Here is a 20796-nt window from a genome sequence, read left to right on the forward strand (position 1 = left end):
GTTATAAGCAACAGGAACAGACTATAATACACTAGCCTAGAGTGGCAATTAAAATAAATGATGCATAAAGAGACATACCAAAAAAGTCAACAGAGGAATCAAAATGAAATAATATAAAACAGTGATTCCCAACATTTTGGTCTAGGGCCCCCTTATAACACTTTAAAAATAATTGAAGAGCCCCCCCCGAAAAGTTATGATATTAATAACAAATTAACATTCACCATATTAAAATTAAGAAAATCACTACATGTTAGCATAAATAACATTTTTTTAACAAAAAAGTACATATATAAAAAATATACGTATGTATAACATAAATGTATTTAGCAGCTGGCCAGTACAGGGATCCGAACCCTTAATTATGAGCACCACACTCTAATCAAGTGAGCTAACCAACAAGCCTATATTCTCCAAATTTTTTTTTTAAATAGAATAGCACTGTTTTACAATTTTGCAAATTTTTTTAATGTATGGGAATCAATCTGTTGTTATATCACATGTCATGTGGCCCATGGAAAATTACACTGTGCACTTATGAGAAAATGATAGTCAAAAGGGAAAAAATGCCTTAGTATTTATTCATATGATAGTTTTGACCCTTCCAGGATCACGAAATGTCCCAGGGCACTGTATCAAATTTTGAGAACTGTTGCTATAAAGTATCTGATTAACCCAAAACTGGGCAGGGAAGAAGAAAAACCCAACAAGACACATAGGAAAAAAAATAGTGCCAGCCCGTGGCTCACTTGGGAGAGTGTGGTGCTGATAACACCAAGGCCACAGGTTCGGATCCCTATACAGGGATGGCCGGTTAGCTCACTTGGGAGAGCATGGTGCTGACAACACCAAGTCAAGGGTTAAGATCCCCTTAGTCATCTTTAAAAACAAAAAAAAAAAAGAAAGAAAAGAAAACAAGTGAAATGGCACACCTAAATCCAACCATATCAATATTTACAATAAATATCAATGAACTAAACACTCCTATTAAAGGGCAGAAATAATAAAACTAAATAAAAGAAAAAAGCAAGACCTAACTACCTGCTGCTTACAAGAAACATTTTATTAAAATGTTTTTAAAATAATTTAAAAATAAAAACGTAGATAAAATGAGAACAGAAAAAGATATAACACACACACACACACACACACACACACACACACACACACACACACACACACACACACACACACACACACACACACACACCCTATGTTAACACCAGAGAAAAATATAAATCATTATAAGGTATGTCATCAGAGATAAAGAGAAACACTTTATCGTCCTAAAAGGGCCAAACATCAGGAAGACATAACAGCTATAAATGTGTACATAACTAGCCACTGACAAAGACACTCTCCTTGATCAAACTTTAGTCAGGCTCCTCTGAGCCCTATTCTCAGCTAAGCCTCTGTAACTGTGGCTTTTGATTAAAATTTATTCCCTATCTAAAGTGCTCATTCTTTCAGTAAAATTCCATAGCTAACCTCTCATTCTGTTTCTTCCTATCTGCCGTTTAAGATAATGCCTCTGGTACAGAAGTCACAAGTTTGGTGCCTGAAGGTGTTTTTCGGGATCCTTGGAGTTAGTGTAGCGCAACACAAACCAGACTAAGCTAGTTGAGGCCACAGATCCCTCTACTGAGCCTGCAAGAATGTCCGAAAACCATGCCTCCAGACCCACCATTTTATGAACCTGTAGAGGCAGGCAGATGGCTTGCGCCTACATAGATCTTTGCCCCAACCTTGACCACTTCCACATAAATATACCATCTCTCCACCCCTGGGCAAGGCAGATCTGAGATACAAGATCTCCCTCCTCATCACATGGCCACCATGTAAATAAACTTTTTTTCTCTACTGCAAAGACACATGCTTCAGTGACTGACTTTTTGTTCTCACTGGCAAATGGACTCCATTTGGTTCAGTAACGCCTTGGTCTTGGCCCCCATCCTTACTGGGCCTGCATAGCCCAATTGTAGCAAGAATCTCACCATCTCTGATGTCTCCTCTTATGTAATTTTTCATCCCCTGACTCCCCCATTCTGCTTCTTGGCCATAAATCTCCACTTGTCCTTCTTGTATTCAGAGCTGAGACCAATCTTTCTCTCCTATTGCTGTAGTATTGACTCCTATCACAATAGTACTGAATAAAATCTTCCCTGCTATTCAAACAAATGTCAGAATAATTTTGTCTTTAACATCATAAAGCTTTAAAATGCATGAAGGAAAAACTGACATTACTACAGGGAAAAAATAAATCAACAATCATAGTTGGATTTTTTTACACCTTCTCAGTAGTCAACAGATAACCCAACAAAAAAATCAGAACAGATATAAATCTGAACACTATCAACTACTTTGACCTGACATTTATAAAACATTTTACCCAACAACTACAGAGTATACTTTCGTTTCCAGTATATATGGAACATTCACCAAGACCTACCATATGGTGAACTATAAATCTCAATAAATGTTAAAAAAAGAAAGAAAATGCCCTGAAATCTTAAGAGTATGGTTACTTGACTAGCGTGAAATTAAATTAGAAACTAGTAAAAATAAAAATCTAGATAACCTCCAAATATTTGGAAATTGCTCCTAAATAATACATGGATTAAAAAAATCACAACTGGGCCGAGCCCGTGGCGCACTTGGTAGAGTGCTGCGCTGGCAGCGCGGTTACGCTCCCGCCGGGGGTTCGGATCCTATATAGGACTGACCGGTGCACTGAGTGCCGGTCACGAAAAAACGACAAAAAAAAAAAAAAAATCACAACTGAGATAAAAAATATTTCAAACTGAATAAGGAAAATATCAACATTGTAGGATGTAGCTAAAGACATACTTAGAGAAAAATATATACCTTTAAATGTTTATTCAGAAAGGAAGTCAGTAGACAGAAAGCCATAAGAGAAAAAAAAATCAATAAAATAGGCACAAACAATAGAGAAAATGAACAAACCCTATAGTCACTTCTTTGATAAGATTACTAATATTGATAAATTCCTAATTAGATTAACTGAAAGGAAGAAAAAAGAGAACACAAATAATCAAAATCAGGATTGAAACTGGAATACTCTGATGCATGATTGTTTAGGGAGAAAACCCTGAGGATTCAAAAACTACTATAACTAAGTATGAAATACTGTGGTTCATGGTTGAGTCAGTATTGTTAAGATGTAGATTCTTCTAAAATATTTCTATACTTTCAACATAATTCCAATCAAAATTCAAGCAAATTTATTTTTAAAAATAGAAATTGATAAATTGATTCTAAAATTTACGTGGAAATATAAAGGACTTTAAAAAACCAAAATACTCTTGGGAAAGGGAAGAATGAAGGTAGAAAACAAACTACCTTACTTCAAACTTACTATGTATCTATTCCAATATTTCTCAATCAAGGGTGATTTTTACTCTCCAAGAGACATTTGGCAATATCTGAAGACATTTTTGGTTGTCACAACTGGAGAAAGTGGGATTACTGGCAAATAATGAATAAAGGCCAGAGATGCTGCTAAATATCCTACAATACACAGACACCAGATAGCCCGCCACAACGCTAAGCTACACTAATAAAAGCTTTGTACTGGTATAAGAATAGACAAATAGATCAATGGAACAGAATTGAGTCTAGAAATAGACTCACACTTTTACAGTCAATTGATTTTTTGACAAAGGTGCCACATAATTCAGTAGGGGAAAGGAAGGCCTTTTCAATAAATGGTGCTGTAATGACTGGATACTCGTATGGAAAAATAAAATGAACTCAATTCCTACCTTACACCCTTCGCAAGTATTAATACAAGATAGATCACAGAATTAAAAGTAGAAGCTAAAAATCTAAGGCTTATTAGGAGAAATTTTTTGCAACCTAAGGTAAATAAAGATTTCTTAGGACACAGAAAACGACCATAAAAAAATTAATTAATTTCTAAATTAAATTAAAAACCAAAATTAAAAACCTAAGCCCATCAAATTGTGAAAAGATATTTACGAAACATGTATATGTCAAAAACCTATATCCATACTGTATGAAGAACTCCTACAACTTCATAATAAAAAGACAGACCCAATTTTAAAAACTGGAAAAATCCACAAAAAATAAACAAATGGCCAATAAACACAAGAAACGGCACTTGACTTCATTAATCATCAGGGAAATATAAATTAATGCCACATCTATATGCCTATTGAAACAGCTAAAATTAAAGACTGACATAAGCAGGTATTGGTGAAAAACTGGTACTTTCATGTAAAGTGGTACATATACTCTGGGAAGCAATTTGGTAGTTTCCTAAAAAGCTACATGGACAACTGCAATTTCACTCAAGAAATTAAGACACATGTCCTAAAAGGGACTGGTACAATAATTTTCACTGTATATTTATTCACAATAGCCAAACCATAGAAAGAAATCAAAAGAATAGACAAACTGTGATATCAACGGGCTGACTAATAACTTCTCACATTTTGCCTGCTTTTACAGCAGATATGTAAAAGGTTAGCCTAAAACAAATTTAAAACCTTTATAAAAAAATCCAATAAAGAAGTAATAATGGGACAATGCTTTATTTAAAGAGATCACATATGACATAACAAAATGACATGTAATTCCATAATTTAATTTTTATACAAAACTAAACGTTATACTTACTAGTAACTTACTATGTAAATTAAGCGTTTCTAAAATTTGGTATTCATAAATTAAATAAGTACATTAATAGAATTTACTGAGAACTCAAATTCTGTAACCTACAAAGAATAAAAAACTCAACTGCTAATATCACGCCTAAGAAACTCATTGCATTATACAGACAAAGACAATTAGAATAACCAAATTTTTAGGTAACACTGTTCTGAGTTAACTACGGTTTTAACTGCTGCTATTCTTTAATAGGAGTTTCATTATTATTTTTTATTTTCCTTGACCACGTGGTTTTTAAATTTCATCCCCACTAGAATACAGAGATAGATAAAGGCAAGTAAGCCTTTTAACCCAGCTAAAATAACAGGCTATGGTCAAACAAGTGAGAGAACCACTGTTGTTGGAGTTCCATATATACTACTCATAAGAAATTTTAAAAATACCATGAAAGGCCACATTTAGTAATGTATATGCTGCAAGAAAATATACTGTATGTACAATATACAAACACTAAGAAAATGCTCTAGAAAGACAGCATAAGAGTAAGATAATTTAACAATTACCATGGAGTTTTTTAAATGAGGGAAGCAGGGGGTGGGGTAAAGACCCAGCAAGTAAAAAACAACTTACCATTTGACAGCTAAATTCTGCACTTCTCCATTTTTATCTTCCAATAACTTCAAAATCATTTTCACTACTTTCCTTTCACTATCATCATCCAACTTGATGGAATCTTTCTGTAGTTCTGTCATCAAATCATTTGTAGCCATAAACCTACCAAAAATTAAAATTTGTTGATAATTTTAAAATTTTACAGCATTAATAAAAAAAGATAATGATTTTTCAAATATAATGTTGTATCATTCTCTCAACAGGAACATAGCATATTACAAAACTCATCTACTTTTTGTTAAGTGATCATAAATTTAAACTAAAAGCTACCAAAGAAAAAGGTAACAAAATGTACTTAAAATTCATTGTATTCCTATAGATGGGACAGATAGATTTTTTTTAAAGTCCTGCTATGCTCCTATAAAAGGTACCATTATTCAAAATTATCTTCTCCAGGTAGGTCTTGATTTCAAATTTATTTACAGGACCTACAGTGAATGCTCTTTCATTCTAATTAATTGCAACACTTCTTTTAGAGTGGAAAGCTCTCCTTTACTTTTTCTCTGCATGGGATTTGAACTTTATCTAAGAAGCCCTTAACCACACATATTATGAACAGCTTCCCTGCATAATAATGTGTGTGTTGCATTGGGAGTCACATATTATAAATTACTGGAAAATTCCCAAAATACAAACTTGCCCCTAGCCCAATGCCAATCACCAGGTATCAGGTATATTTTCAAAATGGTGAAAAGATGATTCTAGAAAGTTGTTCCGCCTGACTGACTTCTACCCCCCTCCACTTAAGAACTACCGCCAAAGGAAGATTTAACATTGACTAGCCTGACAAAAACCCAGAGTGATCAATCGTCTAATCTGAGCTCTAAACAAAAGGGTTAAACAGAGATAAGGTAAATACGATCTCAGGTAAAACTCTGGTAAGGTAAGGCAAATAGTCTCAAATTTTTTCCAACATACGTTACCAGCCAATTGTTCATTGTTTTAAAAGTAATTTCTTAGAATACGAAATAATTGTATCCAAATGAATTTTTCCCATAATTCTTGGTTCCCCCTCCCCCTGTGAAAATATCTAACTGAAATAACAACTACTTAACGCCTTTTCCTTTTATGTGAATCAGATCCAGCTTGAGTAAAAAGTCTACTACTTTATGTTTTACACAGAAGTGTCAAAATCCATGTTTAAATAAAAAAATACAACTATTGAAGCTGAACTAATAAACAACTATAGAAATAGTCTGTCAAGGTGGGCTATAAACTATGTGGTAAAGGCTGGCAAAACAACTTAATAATTTAGCAACTCATTACATATAAGGTAATTCTGAAGATAATTCCAATAACTAGTATGTCCACTTATGATGATTTGACAAAGTTTTAAACTACATAAGAGCATTTAGTTCAACTCTTACCAAGTTCTGTAAAACTGCTTATAAAGAAAAGCTTATAATGTATTCACATTGGGGCAATACAAGATAAATTAAGAACATATTTTTAAAAAATGGACACAGTTCTCCAAATTGGAAGCCTCTCCCCCATTTTAAAATATAATGACAAGACAAAATAAAAACATTATTATTCTGGGAAGTGAAAAAAAACTGCATAGCACATTAATGTAGACACTTCTACATACAATGCCCTGAAAACATCTTAACCATTTTACCTGAATAAAACCCACTAATAATCATATTAGTAATGACCTCTAAGGACCCCTGCAATGCCAGTTATCTGCTTTGAGAGAAAACATAATGATCATCGATTTAGTTTAAAAAGTAGATAATTCCAAGTAAAGAGTTGTTTTATGATTCTGAATGGGTTCTACTGGTACACAGATTCATTCCTTTATTCATCATTTACTTATTCACTACCTGTTATGCTGGAAAGCTTGGACTAAGAACTTAGGACAGATGAAAGATAAGCCTTGACCCCTGAACTCAAAGAGTTTATATTGTAATAAAGGTGTCTACCGATTTTCAAAAATCTATGATTAACGGTTAAATATTTTTAAAAAGTTGAAGTGAGCACCAGCAAAATTAGCAATAAATGTTATTTTTAAAAACCAAAAAGACTGGATTGAGATATTGTAATAACACGAGTTACTTCTCAATGGTAACCCTAAAACCAGAAAGTTCTGGGAATAATTACTTGCTTCTGTTAATCTGATATAAAAATTTGCACTATAAATCTCCTTATAAGGAAGTTGTGCGACCAATTTGGAAGCTGTCAATGACAGATTCAAAAGTCAATCTGGAAACATCTCTTCAACATTTACTGTGGGGCTGAGAACTGAGATGATACATGCAGACTCAAGTCCCTTCCTCTTCTTTGTCTAATTGGACAGACAGGTAAATAGATAAATCCCATTCTTATAACTTTTTAAAAACAATACTCAAGGGCATATGAAAATGATCTAATGAAAGAACCGTTAGGTTGGATCTTCAAGGATAAACAGATGTTTGAATGGGGAAAGCTGTGTTGAGATTCAAATTCTTTTTTCTTTTTGGTGGTGGTGGTGGTAGTGATAGTGGTAGTGAGGAAGGACAGAGTGAAGAACAAAGAAGCTGTTCCCTTTGGCTGGAGCACAGAAACCTACTAGAGAAGGAAACCTAACAGGAAGAGGATAGATACGTAGGCTAAGGTCAAGACAGGAAGGGCCTGATATCATTCACTAAGTAAAGAGAACCTACTCCGTTATCATGTACTGTAATAGCGGCTGTGCATACAAGGGATAGCTAAAACAGAACCAATTCCTACTGTCTTGAGGCTTACATTACAGTCTAAGAGGTATATTTATTTTTAAGGTTGCATATATGAGTAAGTACCAATGTAACGAGGAACTGAGATAAATGTTATAAAGGAAAGTAATGTGTCATCAAGAAAACACAATGGTATAACAAAGTAACCAGACCAAGACTGGATTGGGGGTTGTGTGTCAGGAAAGACAGATCTGAAGAGTGGGCAGAATCAAGGGGAAGCATAGGGAGAACTGATGCCAGGTAAGCAAGAGCCAAGAATTAAAGAGATGTGTAGACCGTATCAAATTTTAATCTTTATTCTCAGAGCAATGGGAAGCTAATGAAAGGCATCAGGGCTGCAGACAGGGAGCAAATGAAATGATCAGATTTGCATTTCAGACACTACTCCAGCTACACCGTGGACACCACTGAAGAAAACCAATCTTCATTTAGCCAGACTGAATGGAGATCAATTAGGAGAACTATTGCAGCAGTCTAAGTGAGAAGTGATGGTAACCTGAATTAGGGTTGTGACAATCAACGAACATGGAAACAAAAGGACGTACAGTCGATCCTCATTATTTGCAGATTCTGTTTTTGTGAATTTGCCTACTCATTATTTGTAACCTCAAAATTAATACTAATTTTGCAGTCATTTGCAGACAAATGCAGAGTGGTGAAAAATTTGAGTAACCCAACACACACATTACCAGCTGCCTCCTAATTTTCAGCTCTCCATTGTGAAAGTACAATAGCCCTCTTATCCGAGGTTTCATTTTCCATGGTTTCAGTCACCTGTGGTCAAAAGTAGTCTGAAAATATTACATGGAAAATTCCAGAAATAAACGATTCATAAGTTTTAAATTGTGCGCTATTCTGAGTAGCGTGAAATCTCACACCGTCCTGTCCAGGATGTAAATCATCCCTTTGTCCAGCATATCCACACTGTAGATGCTATACCTGCCCATTCATCATTTAGTAGCCATCTGGGTTATCAGGCCATTGCATTATTGTAGTGCTTGAGTTAGAGTAACCCTCATTTTACTTAATAACGGCTTCAAAGCACAAGAGTAGTGATGCTGGCATATTGTTTTAATAGTTCTATTCCACTATTACTTACGGTTTTAGTCGCCTACTGTGCCTAATTTATAAATTAAACTTTATCATAGGTACGTATGTATAGGAAAAACATAGTATACATAGGGCCAGTACTATCCATGGTTTCAGGCATCCACTGGGGGATTGTGGAACATATTCCCAGTGCATAAGGGGAGATTACTATATCCTCTTCTTACCCTATTTAGTGCCATGTTTTTCACAAGTTCATGCATTTTTGTTGGTAATTTTGCTGTTTAATATGGGCCCCTACCATAATGCTGAAGTGCTGTCTAGGATTCCTAAGTGCATAGGCAAGGCTGTGATGTGCCTTGGGGAAAGAAAATACTGTTAGATAAACTTCATTCGGGCATGAGTTTCAGTGCTATTGACTATGAGTTCAATGTTATTGAATCAACAATATATGTTAAATAAGGTATCTTTAAACAGACACACACATAAAACAAGGTTATGAACTTGTCAACTGATGAAAATGCTGGACCGAGGGCTTACAGGAACCTAACCCCATAATTCCTCCAGAAGCAATGGTTCAGTATTTGCTAATTCAGTGTTTGTGGTGACTTCATAGAACACAGTTACTACAAATAATGAGAACAAACCTTATTCAAGACCTATGAAGTAAAACTAATCATTGTTCAAAAGAGATTAGATACAGGGATGGTAATGGATAAGTCAGGAGGAAAGAAGTAGAGGAAAAAACCACAAGATCTGGGTGTTACAGTCAGCTTATGTATCCTTGTCCAGAGTCTTGATGTTACTGTGCATCCACACTGTCACATCAGATGGTTCAACCACTCATCTCAACAGAAGAAAGGATTAACTCAGGTTCAACTACAAAACACACTGAATGAATATTCCTCAGATCTAAATCAACAAAATCTCAGCCATAGTAAAGATGTGAATAATATTAATTAATGTCCTGCAATGCAACTTCATCTGCTCCTCACCAAAAGTAGGGACTGAGAAAGAAAAAAACAGCAGCCCCTACAGTCCAAAAACTGACCTGAGGCTCACACCTAAACCTCAATATTACAAACAGATCTGATGCTGACAGCTAACGCATATTGTTTTCTTGAACAAAGACAATCTCAGGGTATCCACTTCAGACAAGATCAGTGAGCAACATAAAATACCAAACATCCCCCTCTCCAACTAAATGAGTAACTGCTACCTCTTTAAAAATTACAGCTTCCCCCAGGCTTAGGTCTACCCTCCCTATAAAACTTATCAAGATGCCAAATCATGGAATTGCCCTCCCTTTTTACAATATCCAATCTAAAGCAAAGCTCCACTTCCTCAGATCCTTCCCCAAATCACGAATAAATATATTTCCTTCTAACCCCCTCTTCCTGAGACATCCAAAGGTGTGTTCTCCCTCACTGTTACAAGTAGTAAACCAAACTTGTGTCAGAGATGCCTATACATGAGAATTTCAAGAAGAAAAAATTGATAAACAGTGTCTAAACATCAAATAGATGACCAAAGAAAATATCTACTAAATCAGTTACATCAGGAGATTGGAAGAGATTTTAGGGAAATCAATTCCATTCAGTGAGCTCTAATAGGCAAAAGCTAAGAAGAATGGAGTTTATCTTGTAGTCAATGGGAATTGCATAGTCAGTTGGGGAGACAATGATCAGCTGTGATATTTGGGAAGAAAATTCTAACAGCTACAGTGAACAACAGACTGGATTAGGAAGAGGCTGGAGACAGGGAGACTAATTTGAGAAATACAAGGGGTCTTCAACAAGTGCATGGAAAATGCATATTATGAAAAAACTATGTATGAATTTCAATTTTTTTTTTTTTTGCCCCAAATTAAACTGATACTAACTTGTTACAACATGTCTGAACAGAATCTAATTTGAGGCACTAAGGATACGACAGTTTGAAAAAAGCCCCATCAGAGCAACACAAATTATGCTAAAACTGAAGCAAAACCATCAAATTTATGAAACTTGGGTAGAAGAATGGTGAAATCATTGATGTTTTACGAAAAGTTTATGGGAACAGTGTCCAAAAGAAATCTGCAGTTTACAAATGGATAACTCATTTTAAAAATAAACAAGACAATGTTGAAGATGAAGTCCGCAGTGGCAAAGCATCCACATCAATTTGCAAGAAAAAAAAATCCTGTTCATCCCCTAATTGAAGAGGACTGATGACTAACAGCAGAAATAGCCAACACTATAGACAACTCAACTGGTTCAGCTTACACAATTTTGACTGAAAAATTAAAGTTGAGCAAACGTTCCACTCAATGGGTGCCAGAACTGTTGTGCCCAGATCAGCTGCAGACTAGAGCATAGCTTTTAATGGAAATTTTCAAAAAGAGGGACCAAGATCCTGAAGCATGTCTTCAAAGAATTGTAACAGGAGAAGAAACATGGCATTAAAAATACAATCAAAACAATGGCCACCAAGAGGTAGAAGTGGTCCAATCAAAGCAAAAAGCAGACCTGTCAAGAGAAAAGGTCATGACAATAGTTATTTGGGATGCTCAAGACATTTTGCTTGTTGACTTTCTGGAGGGCCAAAGAACAATAACATCTGCTTATTATGAAACTATTGGGAGGGAAGTCAGCTAAAGCTTTAACAGAAGAACATCCAGGAAAGCTTCATCAGAGAGTCCTTCACCACAACAATGCTCCTGCTCATTCCTGTCATCAAACAAGGGCAATTTTGTGAGTTTCGATGGGAGATCACTAGGCATCCACTCACCTTACAGTCCTGATTTGTCTCCTTCTGACTTCTCTTTTGTTTCCTAATCTTAAAAAAACTCTTTAAAGTGCACCCATTTTTTCTTCAGTTAAAGGTCTGCACTGACAATGTTAAATTCCCAGAACTCTCAGTTCTTCAGGGATGGACTAAATGGCTGGTATCATCACTTATAAAATTGTCTTGAATGATGGAGCTTATGTTGAGAAATAAAGTTTATATCTTTTATTTTTATCTTTTAAACTCCATTTTTCCATGAATTTTTTGAAGTTCCCTAGTACTCATCAGAGAACCAAAGGAGAAGGATGACATCAAGGTTTTCTGCTTGGGACTTTCAGTGGATGGTAATGTAACAGGCCAAAATAAGAATAAATAAGACTTAAGGTGGGAAAGAGGGAAGCTAAAATGTTAGCTTTCAGACTCCTATGGGATTCCCAAGGGGATATATCCTGCATGAAGTGCCATTTCATTCATTTATTCAACAAGTATTTTTTTTCTGAAGGGGGGGAGCAACATAAGGAACTGTGCTAAGCTCTGCAAGCAAAGTGATGAACAGGACAGTCACAGCCTAGAACTTACACACCTGGCTTATTCTACTGGGCTGAAAGTTCTTTGAGGGGAGAACTTATTCATCTTTAGTAAATACAGTGTAGTGAAGCAGAAATAATGGTAGAAACAAATACCTTCCACTGAATAATGAGTATTAACACTCATACCCCCATATAGAAACACAGTTTTTACTTTAGCTACCAAAAGCACCCTGGGTGATAATGGCCAACTGCATCACCCAGTAAACCAATTATCTTTCAAAGATCTTGTACACATACCGTGGCTATCTCACTTTTTCTCATTTATTCCTTAGTGAGCCACAAATTAACATGGAACAGTCTCAATACTCTTCATATAAATAAAACTAATTTTTACTCATCTTTCTTCCCAGTTTCCTCAGTGAGGTCCCTTTCTTCTCTTTTTCAGTGGTGAACCCTAATCGTTGCTGATAATCAGTACTACATCCGTATCAAGAAATATCACTAAGTTAAATTAAGTAAGTTACTGTTATCAACTTTAAAAAGTACTTTAAAAGTGCCGGAAATCACCTTCTTAATCTCCACAAATTTATTTCTTCTGGTTAAACTCACTTTCCTCAAGTACAAGTAGTAAAGATAATTTCACTTAGTATTTTCTGTTATGTTATTGTAAATGCCCACATAGTACTTTCAGCTATGTGATAGGATTTCAAAGTTCTCTTTCAGCTCTGAAAGTCTAAGATTCCTTAACAAGCCTGAGATTTTTATTAGCATATTAAACAGTTTCCAAGAGAAAATGCTTTCCAATATCCAAAACTCCTAAATAAATAAATTTTTCAACATAAACCACTATCAAACTGGGAAATGATTGCATTCTACAACACAGTGAATTATTTTAAGACTGTATCAAGTGATATTTAAATAAATAGACTGATTTTATAATGGTTTCTTAAAGAGATTTCCTAAAATCCTTATATACTTTTTTCTAACTCTGGAACTAAATCCAACTCAACTTAAACAAGCATCTATTTAGAACTCACATGGCCAAGGAACTAGACAGAATGGAGCTCTCCCCACCCCCAGTGAAGTACTGTAAAGTGTGCTTTCAGACTTGTATTTATTTTCTCTATCTAGAATTTCATTTTCAAGACCTAGCTCAGATCTCTTCATGGACAAGAATCTCTTTGCTTTAATCCTATCTGCCACATAAAGCCTGAAAACTACATATTACCCTGGGTTATCAACCTTTTTACAATAAGGTCTTAACCATTCAACAAGCATGTAGATTTACTGAGGGCAAGCACCAGAAGTTTGAACTTTTTGCATCCCACTCAAGGAATTATTAAAAGCATCTTCAAGCACAAAATATTCCACAGCCTAATTTTAGAGGAAATGGAAATTTAAGGCCTGACTCTTAATGTCCCCTAAACAAAACCTTGGAGAAGCAGCACAGCATGGTAATAAGAGTTCATACTCTGGGAGTGAAGAGGTCCTAGAAATCTGAGATCTACCATCTAACTGGCCTTGGGCAAGTACTTAACCTCTCCAAATATATTTCCTCAACTGTAATAGAGATTCTTATCCACTTTTACTAGAGTTGTAAGGATAAATAAAATCAACTGTATAAACTCCCAGTAAGCATTAATATTAACTACTATGTATAGAGACATGAAAGAATATCTTCTTTAGCTCTTGATTCATCAGAATACTTTGATTCGGTTGATGGTGAAGCATGTGAAAATAAAAGTAGAACTTTCTTATTTACCTCAACCACCTGAATACTCAGTATTAATATTCATAAATGAAGTATGAACATGGCTCACCCACATTAAAGCTTTCACTCTGGTATCTACAGAAGCACCAACCTACTGCCTACATCACGTTATTATTACTCTTTACTCCTTTATGGAATATGCATTCCTAGAGGTCATTGGACTTAAAGTAATATATGGTGGTATAAAGGTTTTCTGGAAAAAATAAGTCTGGGTACACTCAAGAGGGCGTTCCTTTTGAGGAGGAAGTGATGAGAAACACTATTCTAAGGGATTGTCCCAAAGAATGATTTTCTTCTAAAAGGTAATTTTAATCAGTATTCATTACTTTAAAAATAATTTTTCACAAAAGCAGGGCTAGCTAGTGACAGGTACTATCCTGGACATTAGAAAACACAAATGCTCACTGCCTTTTTCAAAGAGCTCCTGGTCCTGACATTTCTCATCCCAGTGCTTCTCCATTCCTCCTAAACCTTAATATCCCTTCAAATAATTCAGAATAGTAAAACGTGAAAACAAAAAAAATTTTTTTTCAATAAACTGAGACTATGATTTAAGTCCTACAAAAGGATTCATTAACAATGCTGAAGCTCCATAATTTTGAAGCCTGCACACATTTCTTTACCTTCTCCGCATTAATGGAACCACGTAGAGACCTGAAATTTTAGGTGTATAAGTAACCTTTTGTAGTCAGTCACCCATGTGCAAGCCTCTCAGAAGTGAAAAATATAATCTCAAATTATGAGTGTACTTCAAAAAGTTCATGGAAGAACAGAATTAATTAAAATCTGAATCTTTCCACGAACTTTCTGAAGACCCCCTCATAAGGAGCTTGCCAAAGATCTCAGTTCACAACAAAGAATCAGACATGACTGAAACTCAGATCTTGTGACTAGGTCAAATTCCTTTTAGATTCTACCAAGAGAAAAATAAAATGTTTTCTTCATTTTGGAGGCTTGTTTTCTTCCCCTCTCCTTAGTGCAAGGTACAGTGCCTTTGCATATGTTAGGCAATCCATAATGTTAATTAATCTTGTCCTCAAGATCCTTCTGGCCCTAAATATTTTAAAATATGCGGTCACAAATCCTGATACCTACAACAATAAATAAAAAAATTTCTAATGAGAACAAAACATCTTTTGAAAATAAGAACAAATGTATTAAAATAAATGCCTGTACTGGAAATATGCAGAAAAATCTTCAAAATATTTTACTTCAAATGTTCACTATTTTAATTAACCCTTAATATACAGAGTGCTTTCTTTCCAAAGACTTGTCTGTAAACTGGAAGGCTAACACATATTACCAAAAAAGTCTAAAACAGAGTTAATAAAAGTACCTTAATGATGCCAAATTACTAGAAGTCACTTACTGTACCTAAACACACTTTCTATAATATTCACCAACTATTAGAAATACCAGTGTGTCAACACAACGTTAATCCTCCAAGCAATGTTTTCATTCATTCTAATACAACTCAGTAGATAATCCTTATCAAATTCAGCAATGACTATAATTTAGCATTAGAGTACTATAATTTTTCATACAGTTTATTTTTAAAAACACCCAGGCATGTATATATTATCTTTCCTTTACAAGAAATTAGATAAGAAGCTTCAGTCAATATTCACATATACATTACCACCACCTAACATAATGTCTTTAGTCTTCTCATTAGTTGAACAAAATTGTATTATTTCTGGGAAAGTGGCACCGTTACAATGAAACTTACCACTTTTACAGGATGAGTCAAACTAACAGAAGGGGGGAAGAACCACACCACACACTTCATATAGCTAAAAGTTGTATACATGTTCCATTAAAACGTTTATTTAAATTTCAATAACTTGAACTGAGAACAAGCAAAGCCCCAAAAGGAATCAAACAGCATTCTAATCATTGAAACAGCACGCAACTTTTATTTCCCCCAGTAATCATGATTTTGGCCCTGGCACTACACAAATCTAAAATCCCAAAATACCCAAAACGTGTCACTTGCAAAAAGTTACAACACTAAACTCTTTCGCATCAGCAAACTAGTTTTTAAAGATTTCAAGTGCAACACTTAAAAGCACCCTAGATAGCAAAACGTTTAAAACTCATATGTGGTTTGAAGTCAAAAGCAAAAGTGTACTTCATGGAGCATCTTAATAGTCCAGCACATCAATTTAATTAGGAACACGATCATTACTTTTTGCAAGGTTCTCTTTTCATAAATCAGAAAATTCCTTCCATGTATACACGGTTTGGACATATTTTCGGGTGTTTAAACGTATTGTTTATACAAACATAAACTCTTTATCCACAATTTTAATTGAAGACTATTTGCTTTTTCCTTTATAATGCACACAAATTTCCACCATTAAAGCCTTAGAGAACAAAACTTAAGTATCAAAGAAAGAGAAAACTTTTTTTTTAAGAACGAGAGCTTATTTATTATTTATTTGTAAAAGGTTGGGAGGGGGGAAGGCAGAAAAATTTTTTTTTGCCAAAAAAAATTCCCAGCAAGATAATCCGTGAACGTATAACAAACCTTCAATATGCATGTTACAAAAACTTGGAACCTACAGTACAAGCCTCATGGAACAGAACTGTTATAATAAAGCTTCACATTCAGCAGACCCCTATTAGAAAACTCCTTTCAAGAAGATAAATTTGTCCGATTTATGTTCAGCAATTCACCCCACTGGCAGTGATTCTGGCTATGAGGATATGAGACTGAAACCTCCAGTTCCTACGTGGGTTTTACCTGACAAGGGAAACTGACAGAGATGCTGGCGGGAAAACCCTACCAGCCAAGTTTCCTCCATCCTGGCTCCCCTCCCCCTTTTTCCCACCGTCGCGAAGACGAATAATAATCCAAAGAAAAAGTATACACCAGCGAAACGCTAAAATAAAGTTAACTGTTCTACCTGAATATAGCCAGGCCCACTCATACCTGCGGAAAAGGAGACAGCTGCTGGGTCCCCGAGTGGGCAGCAGCTTGGGCCTGAGCGAGCCGGGCGGCCTAGCGTCTGGGGAAGGCCGGGGGGGTAGGCCCGGCCGCCCGATCTCATAGCCTAGAGCACCTCCCTTCCCCACAATGTAGCTGGTTTCGCCCCTTCGCGTTACCTGGGACCGAGAATCACGTCCCAGGAGGGCAAGGAATACGGTGCGGGGGCCTAAAGACGCAGAGGGAAGGGGCCTAGGGACAGCGAAGGGCAACGGCCTACAGGAAAGAATGGGGGAGGAGATTAGAGGGGGGAGAGAAGGGGGCCCGCCGGGGTGGGAGATCGAGCGGTGCGGTGAGCTGGAGACCTCGGGGAAGCGAAGAAACAGCTTATGGCCGAAGGGGTGGGGCAAGGCCTGCGTGAGGTCCTGGGCCGCGGATGGGGGACTCCGACGTAGGGTTTAGGGTCGGATTTCGGCCTCACCTAAAGTCCTTGTCGCTGGATGTCATTTTTTCCAGCAAATTGGAAATGTGGTACGAGGCGCTCGCCATGTTGACGGCCTCGATCCCGCCCGCTGGCGCCGCTGGTGCCTCTGCCCGCTGCCGCTGCTGAAGCTCCTCCTCTCGCTCGCGGCGACTCCCGCTTCCAGGGTCGCACCGCGACGCCGACGCTGAGTAGGGAGGCGCCTCGGAGGGCTGCCCCCTCCCCGGCGAGGCGTGGGCCTGTCCCGGGGGAAGCCGAGGCTACCGGGCTGGCTTAACGACGGCGCTGCTCGCGGCAGAAGAACTCATGAGCGGCTGGGCGTACAAGGCCTCTCCGAGGAGCCAGACACTTTCTACGCTGGGCCGCCTCGTTCCCACTCCCTCCGCACTCGTTCCCTAGGGCAAGAAACCAAAACCCGCCTCCTTCGCTCCGGGGGCGGGGGCGGCAGACGCGGGGACGCTACGGAAAGCTGGGGTCAGAGTTCATGGAGGCCTCTTCACGCACGCTGCGGAGACGTAGTTAAAGGGCAATCCTGTTGGCTGAAGCCTCTGCCAGTCTTCGCGTGAACCGCCTTTCCAGAAGCATGACAACGACTAAAGGAGTTTGTTCTCGCGAGATTTTAAAGCGACGGTTAAAGGCCGGGAGGCGTGGGACAAGTGAACCTCAATCCGAAAATAACTCGAGGTTTTTTTCGTATGACATTAAGAGAAAAAGTTTACGATTTCTAAGGAATGTAAGTCCTGAAAGTGAGAATTAAGAGTTAGCTGGCGGAGGGACCAACAGAAGAATTATAACAGGGAGCCTTCGTTTCAAATCGGACGCGTGGCCTACATTGCCTTAACCACCATGGTGTAATGTTGCCACGTGAAAACCACAAGTCCCAGAATTCAGTCGGGTGATACACTGGGTCAGGATGTGATTGGCTACAGGAATTTGTAGCTTCTTCATTGGCTCCCGTGGGAGAAGTGAATGCTGGAATTAGTAGGCTGGCGAGGCTGCTGTGCTGGATAAAACGTTTCGGTGAGAGCGCACTCAGTTTCTGCAGCGCATTGTTACTTCTGCTTGCACATGCTGCTGCCTTTATGCGATGTTTTCAGAGCCAGGTGTTGCTGCGGTTTGGGCAGGCGCATTGCGGATCCGTTGGTGTCCTTGGCAGAGGCCTAGCAGCGTCTTCCTCTCACTAATCCTTACCCCTGTAAGGGCAGCCAAGCCTCCCGACTTTTCTGGCTAGACACACTCCTTCCGTGTGTCATGAAGTCAGCTCCCTAACGCCAGCAGGACCTTATTAAGATTAACGGGCCTGTGACAGTTGAATGTGTTCAGGGCCTACTCGTTTTATTTAAAATAGCTAAAAGACTATCTTCTGTAGTTAGCTTTTGAAGACTTGATGGTCCTGCACCTATGAATTTTATGGTTCCTTCAGGCATACAAACACGGCCATCAACGATGAGGTATCAAAGCCTTAGCTTTACTATCCAAGTTTTTTATCTGCTTAACATTTGGGATTATTCACGTGAATTTTGCCAGCTAGGGGTCAACACCTAAAAGTTTATGAGGGATGGGTTTGAGGTAGGCGGGACTGGAGCTAGATGACAGGCCTTTCTAAAAGAAAAAGGAGAGAGCCCAGTGAAGAGATAAGGAAAATTCAGTCTCTTTCTGATACTCCTATTAAAAACAACAACAAACCTTTAAATAGCTCCTTACTTCCAAATACTGTACATCAAATTCAATCAAATCTACGCGATGTTTCTTTACCATTCTTTCCTACATTCACCAAATATTACTGAATATCTTCTAAGTCAGGCACTATTATAGACAATAGCAGTTAGTAAAGCAGATGTAATGTGATTTGGCCTCATAGTACCTGTCTAAATTTCTCCTCATTACTCTTGTCTACCCCCATGTGTCATTTTGCTTTAATATATAATAAATATATTTTATATTATATGTAACGTTTTTTCTTCCCGGTAATGCCATAGCTCTTCTTTCATTTTACCCAAATCTGCCATCATTAGGGTCTCTTTCATCAAACCATCCTTGAGCACTTTAGCCAGAACTTCCTTCTGCTCTGAACAACCTTTGCACAGTATTTTATGTAAACCAGATATACACACAAAAACAAACAGGTTATTTTTCTTGTGTGGACACCAAGGCTTGAAACCACAAGTCATCTGGTAATAGACTTTCCTTTTAACCTGTATCCAATCAGACAGCAAATCAATGTTTGTCTTTTTGTGTGTGTAAATCCTTACATCTATCAGTTTCCAACTGAGCTATAATATTTGGAGTCAGACACCTTGAATATAAATCTTGTTTACTACCATTTATTAGCAGTCTTAGGCAATTCGCTTTAATCTCTCTAAGCCTCAGTTTCTTCATGGGTAAAATGATAATCATCAGAGTATTACTTCATAGGATTGTTACAAGAATTAAATGAGATATCCCATATATGGTGCTTAGTGCATTGCATAGAGCATAATAGTAATATTTATATCTAATATTTCTTGCACACTTATAAGGTCCAGGAAAGAGTTCAATAAAAGTTAGTTGCTATTATTATTATATTCTTTCAATGTTTTCTTTCTGACCTTTCTGTCACTGTTCTGAAATAGGAATTTCTCCCACCAAAGTTTTGAGTCCCTCGAAGACCCAGCTCCAAGTCTTTATATGTAATAATAATTATAATTATAATAATAAGCACTTATTTATGGGTGAGGTGTGAAAGAAAGTGAGCCGTGATGCCAGGTACCGTTCAAGCTTTATTAAAGAAAGAAATCTGCCAGGCTGTACTCAAAATGGAGGACAGCCCGGGGCTGCCCTGAAAATGGAGGATAGCCGCTAACATAGGGTGGTGGGAGCTTATATTGGTATGTTGGCACCAAGAGCTGGATGATGTAATTCCAGGTTGGGGATTGAATTAGGTCATGGGAATGGAGAGTTCTGTGTGTGCAGAAACGCCAGAAGTTTTATTTTCTCCGAAACCATGAGGCTTCTTATAAAAGAGAACAAGGGAGGGGAGGTGAAGAGGTGGATGGCACCATTTTGTACTTGGGCTTGTCTAAAATGGTGCTGATTATGTTGCAGATCTATTAAGGTGCTGTATTATTAACTCATTTAATCCTCAGAACAGCCCTATGAGGTTGGTGTTATCCACATCTTAAGTATAAGAAGCACGAAGAGGTTAAGTAACTTGCTAAAGTTCTCCAACAAGATAAAGTCAGGATTGAAACCCACATAGA

At 37.3% G+C, this 20796-nt stretch overlaps 1 protein-coding gene across 1 annotated transcript in view; it reads right to left on the minus strand.

Annotated features, from left to right (window-relative positions):
• Nucleotides 1-17945, minus strand: part of CAND1 (cullin associated and neddylation dissociated 1) — a 41598-nt gene extending 23653 nt beyond the window's left edge. Inside the window, exons 1-2 of the mRNA XM_063075765.1 lie at nt 17558-17945; nt 5281-5424 (exon numbers count right to left, since the gene is read on the minus strand). Coding sequence (XP_062931835.1) covers nt 5281-5424; nt 17558-17625 — 212 coding nt within the window. The 5' untranslated portion in view covers nt 17626-17945. The remainder of the gene's footprint in view (nt 1-5280; nt 5425-17557) is intronic.
• Between the last annotated feature and the right edge of the window lie 2851 nt (nt 17946-20796).

Source organism: Cynocephalus volans, chromosome 12 (assembly GCF_027409185.1).
Source record: "Cynocephalus volans isolate mCynVol1 chromosome 12, mCynVol1.pri, whole genome shotgun sequence".
Classification (NCBI taxonomy): domain Eukaryota; kingdom Metazoa; phylum Chordata; class Mammalia; order Dermoptera; family Cynocephalidae; genus Cynocephalus; species Cynocephalus volans.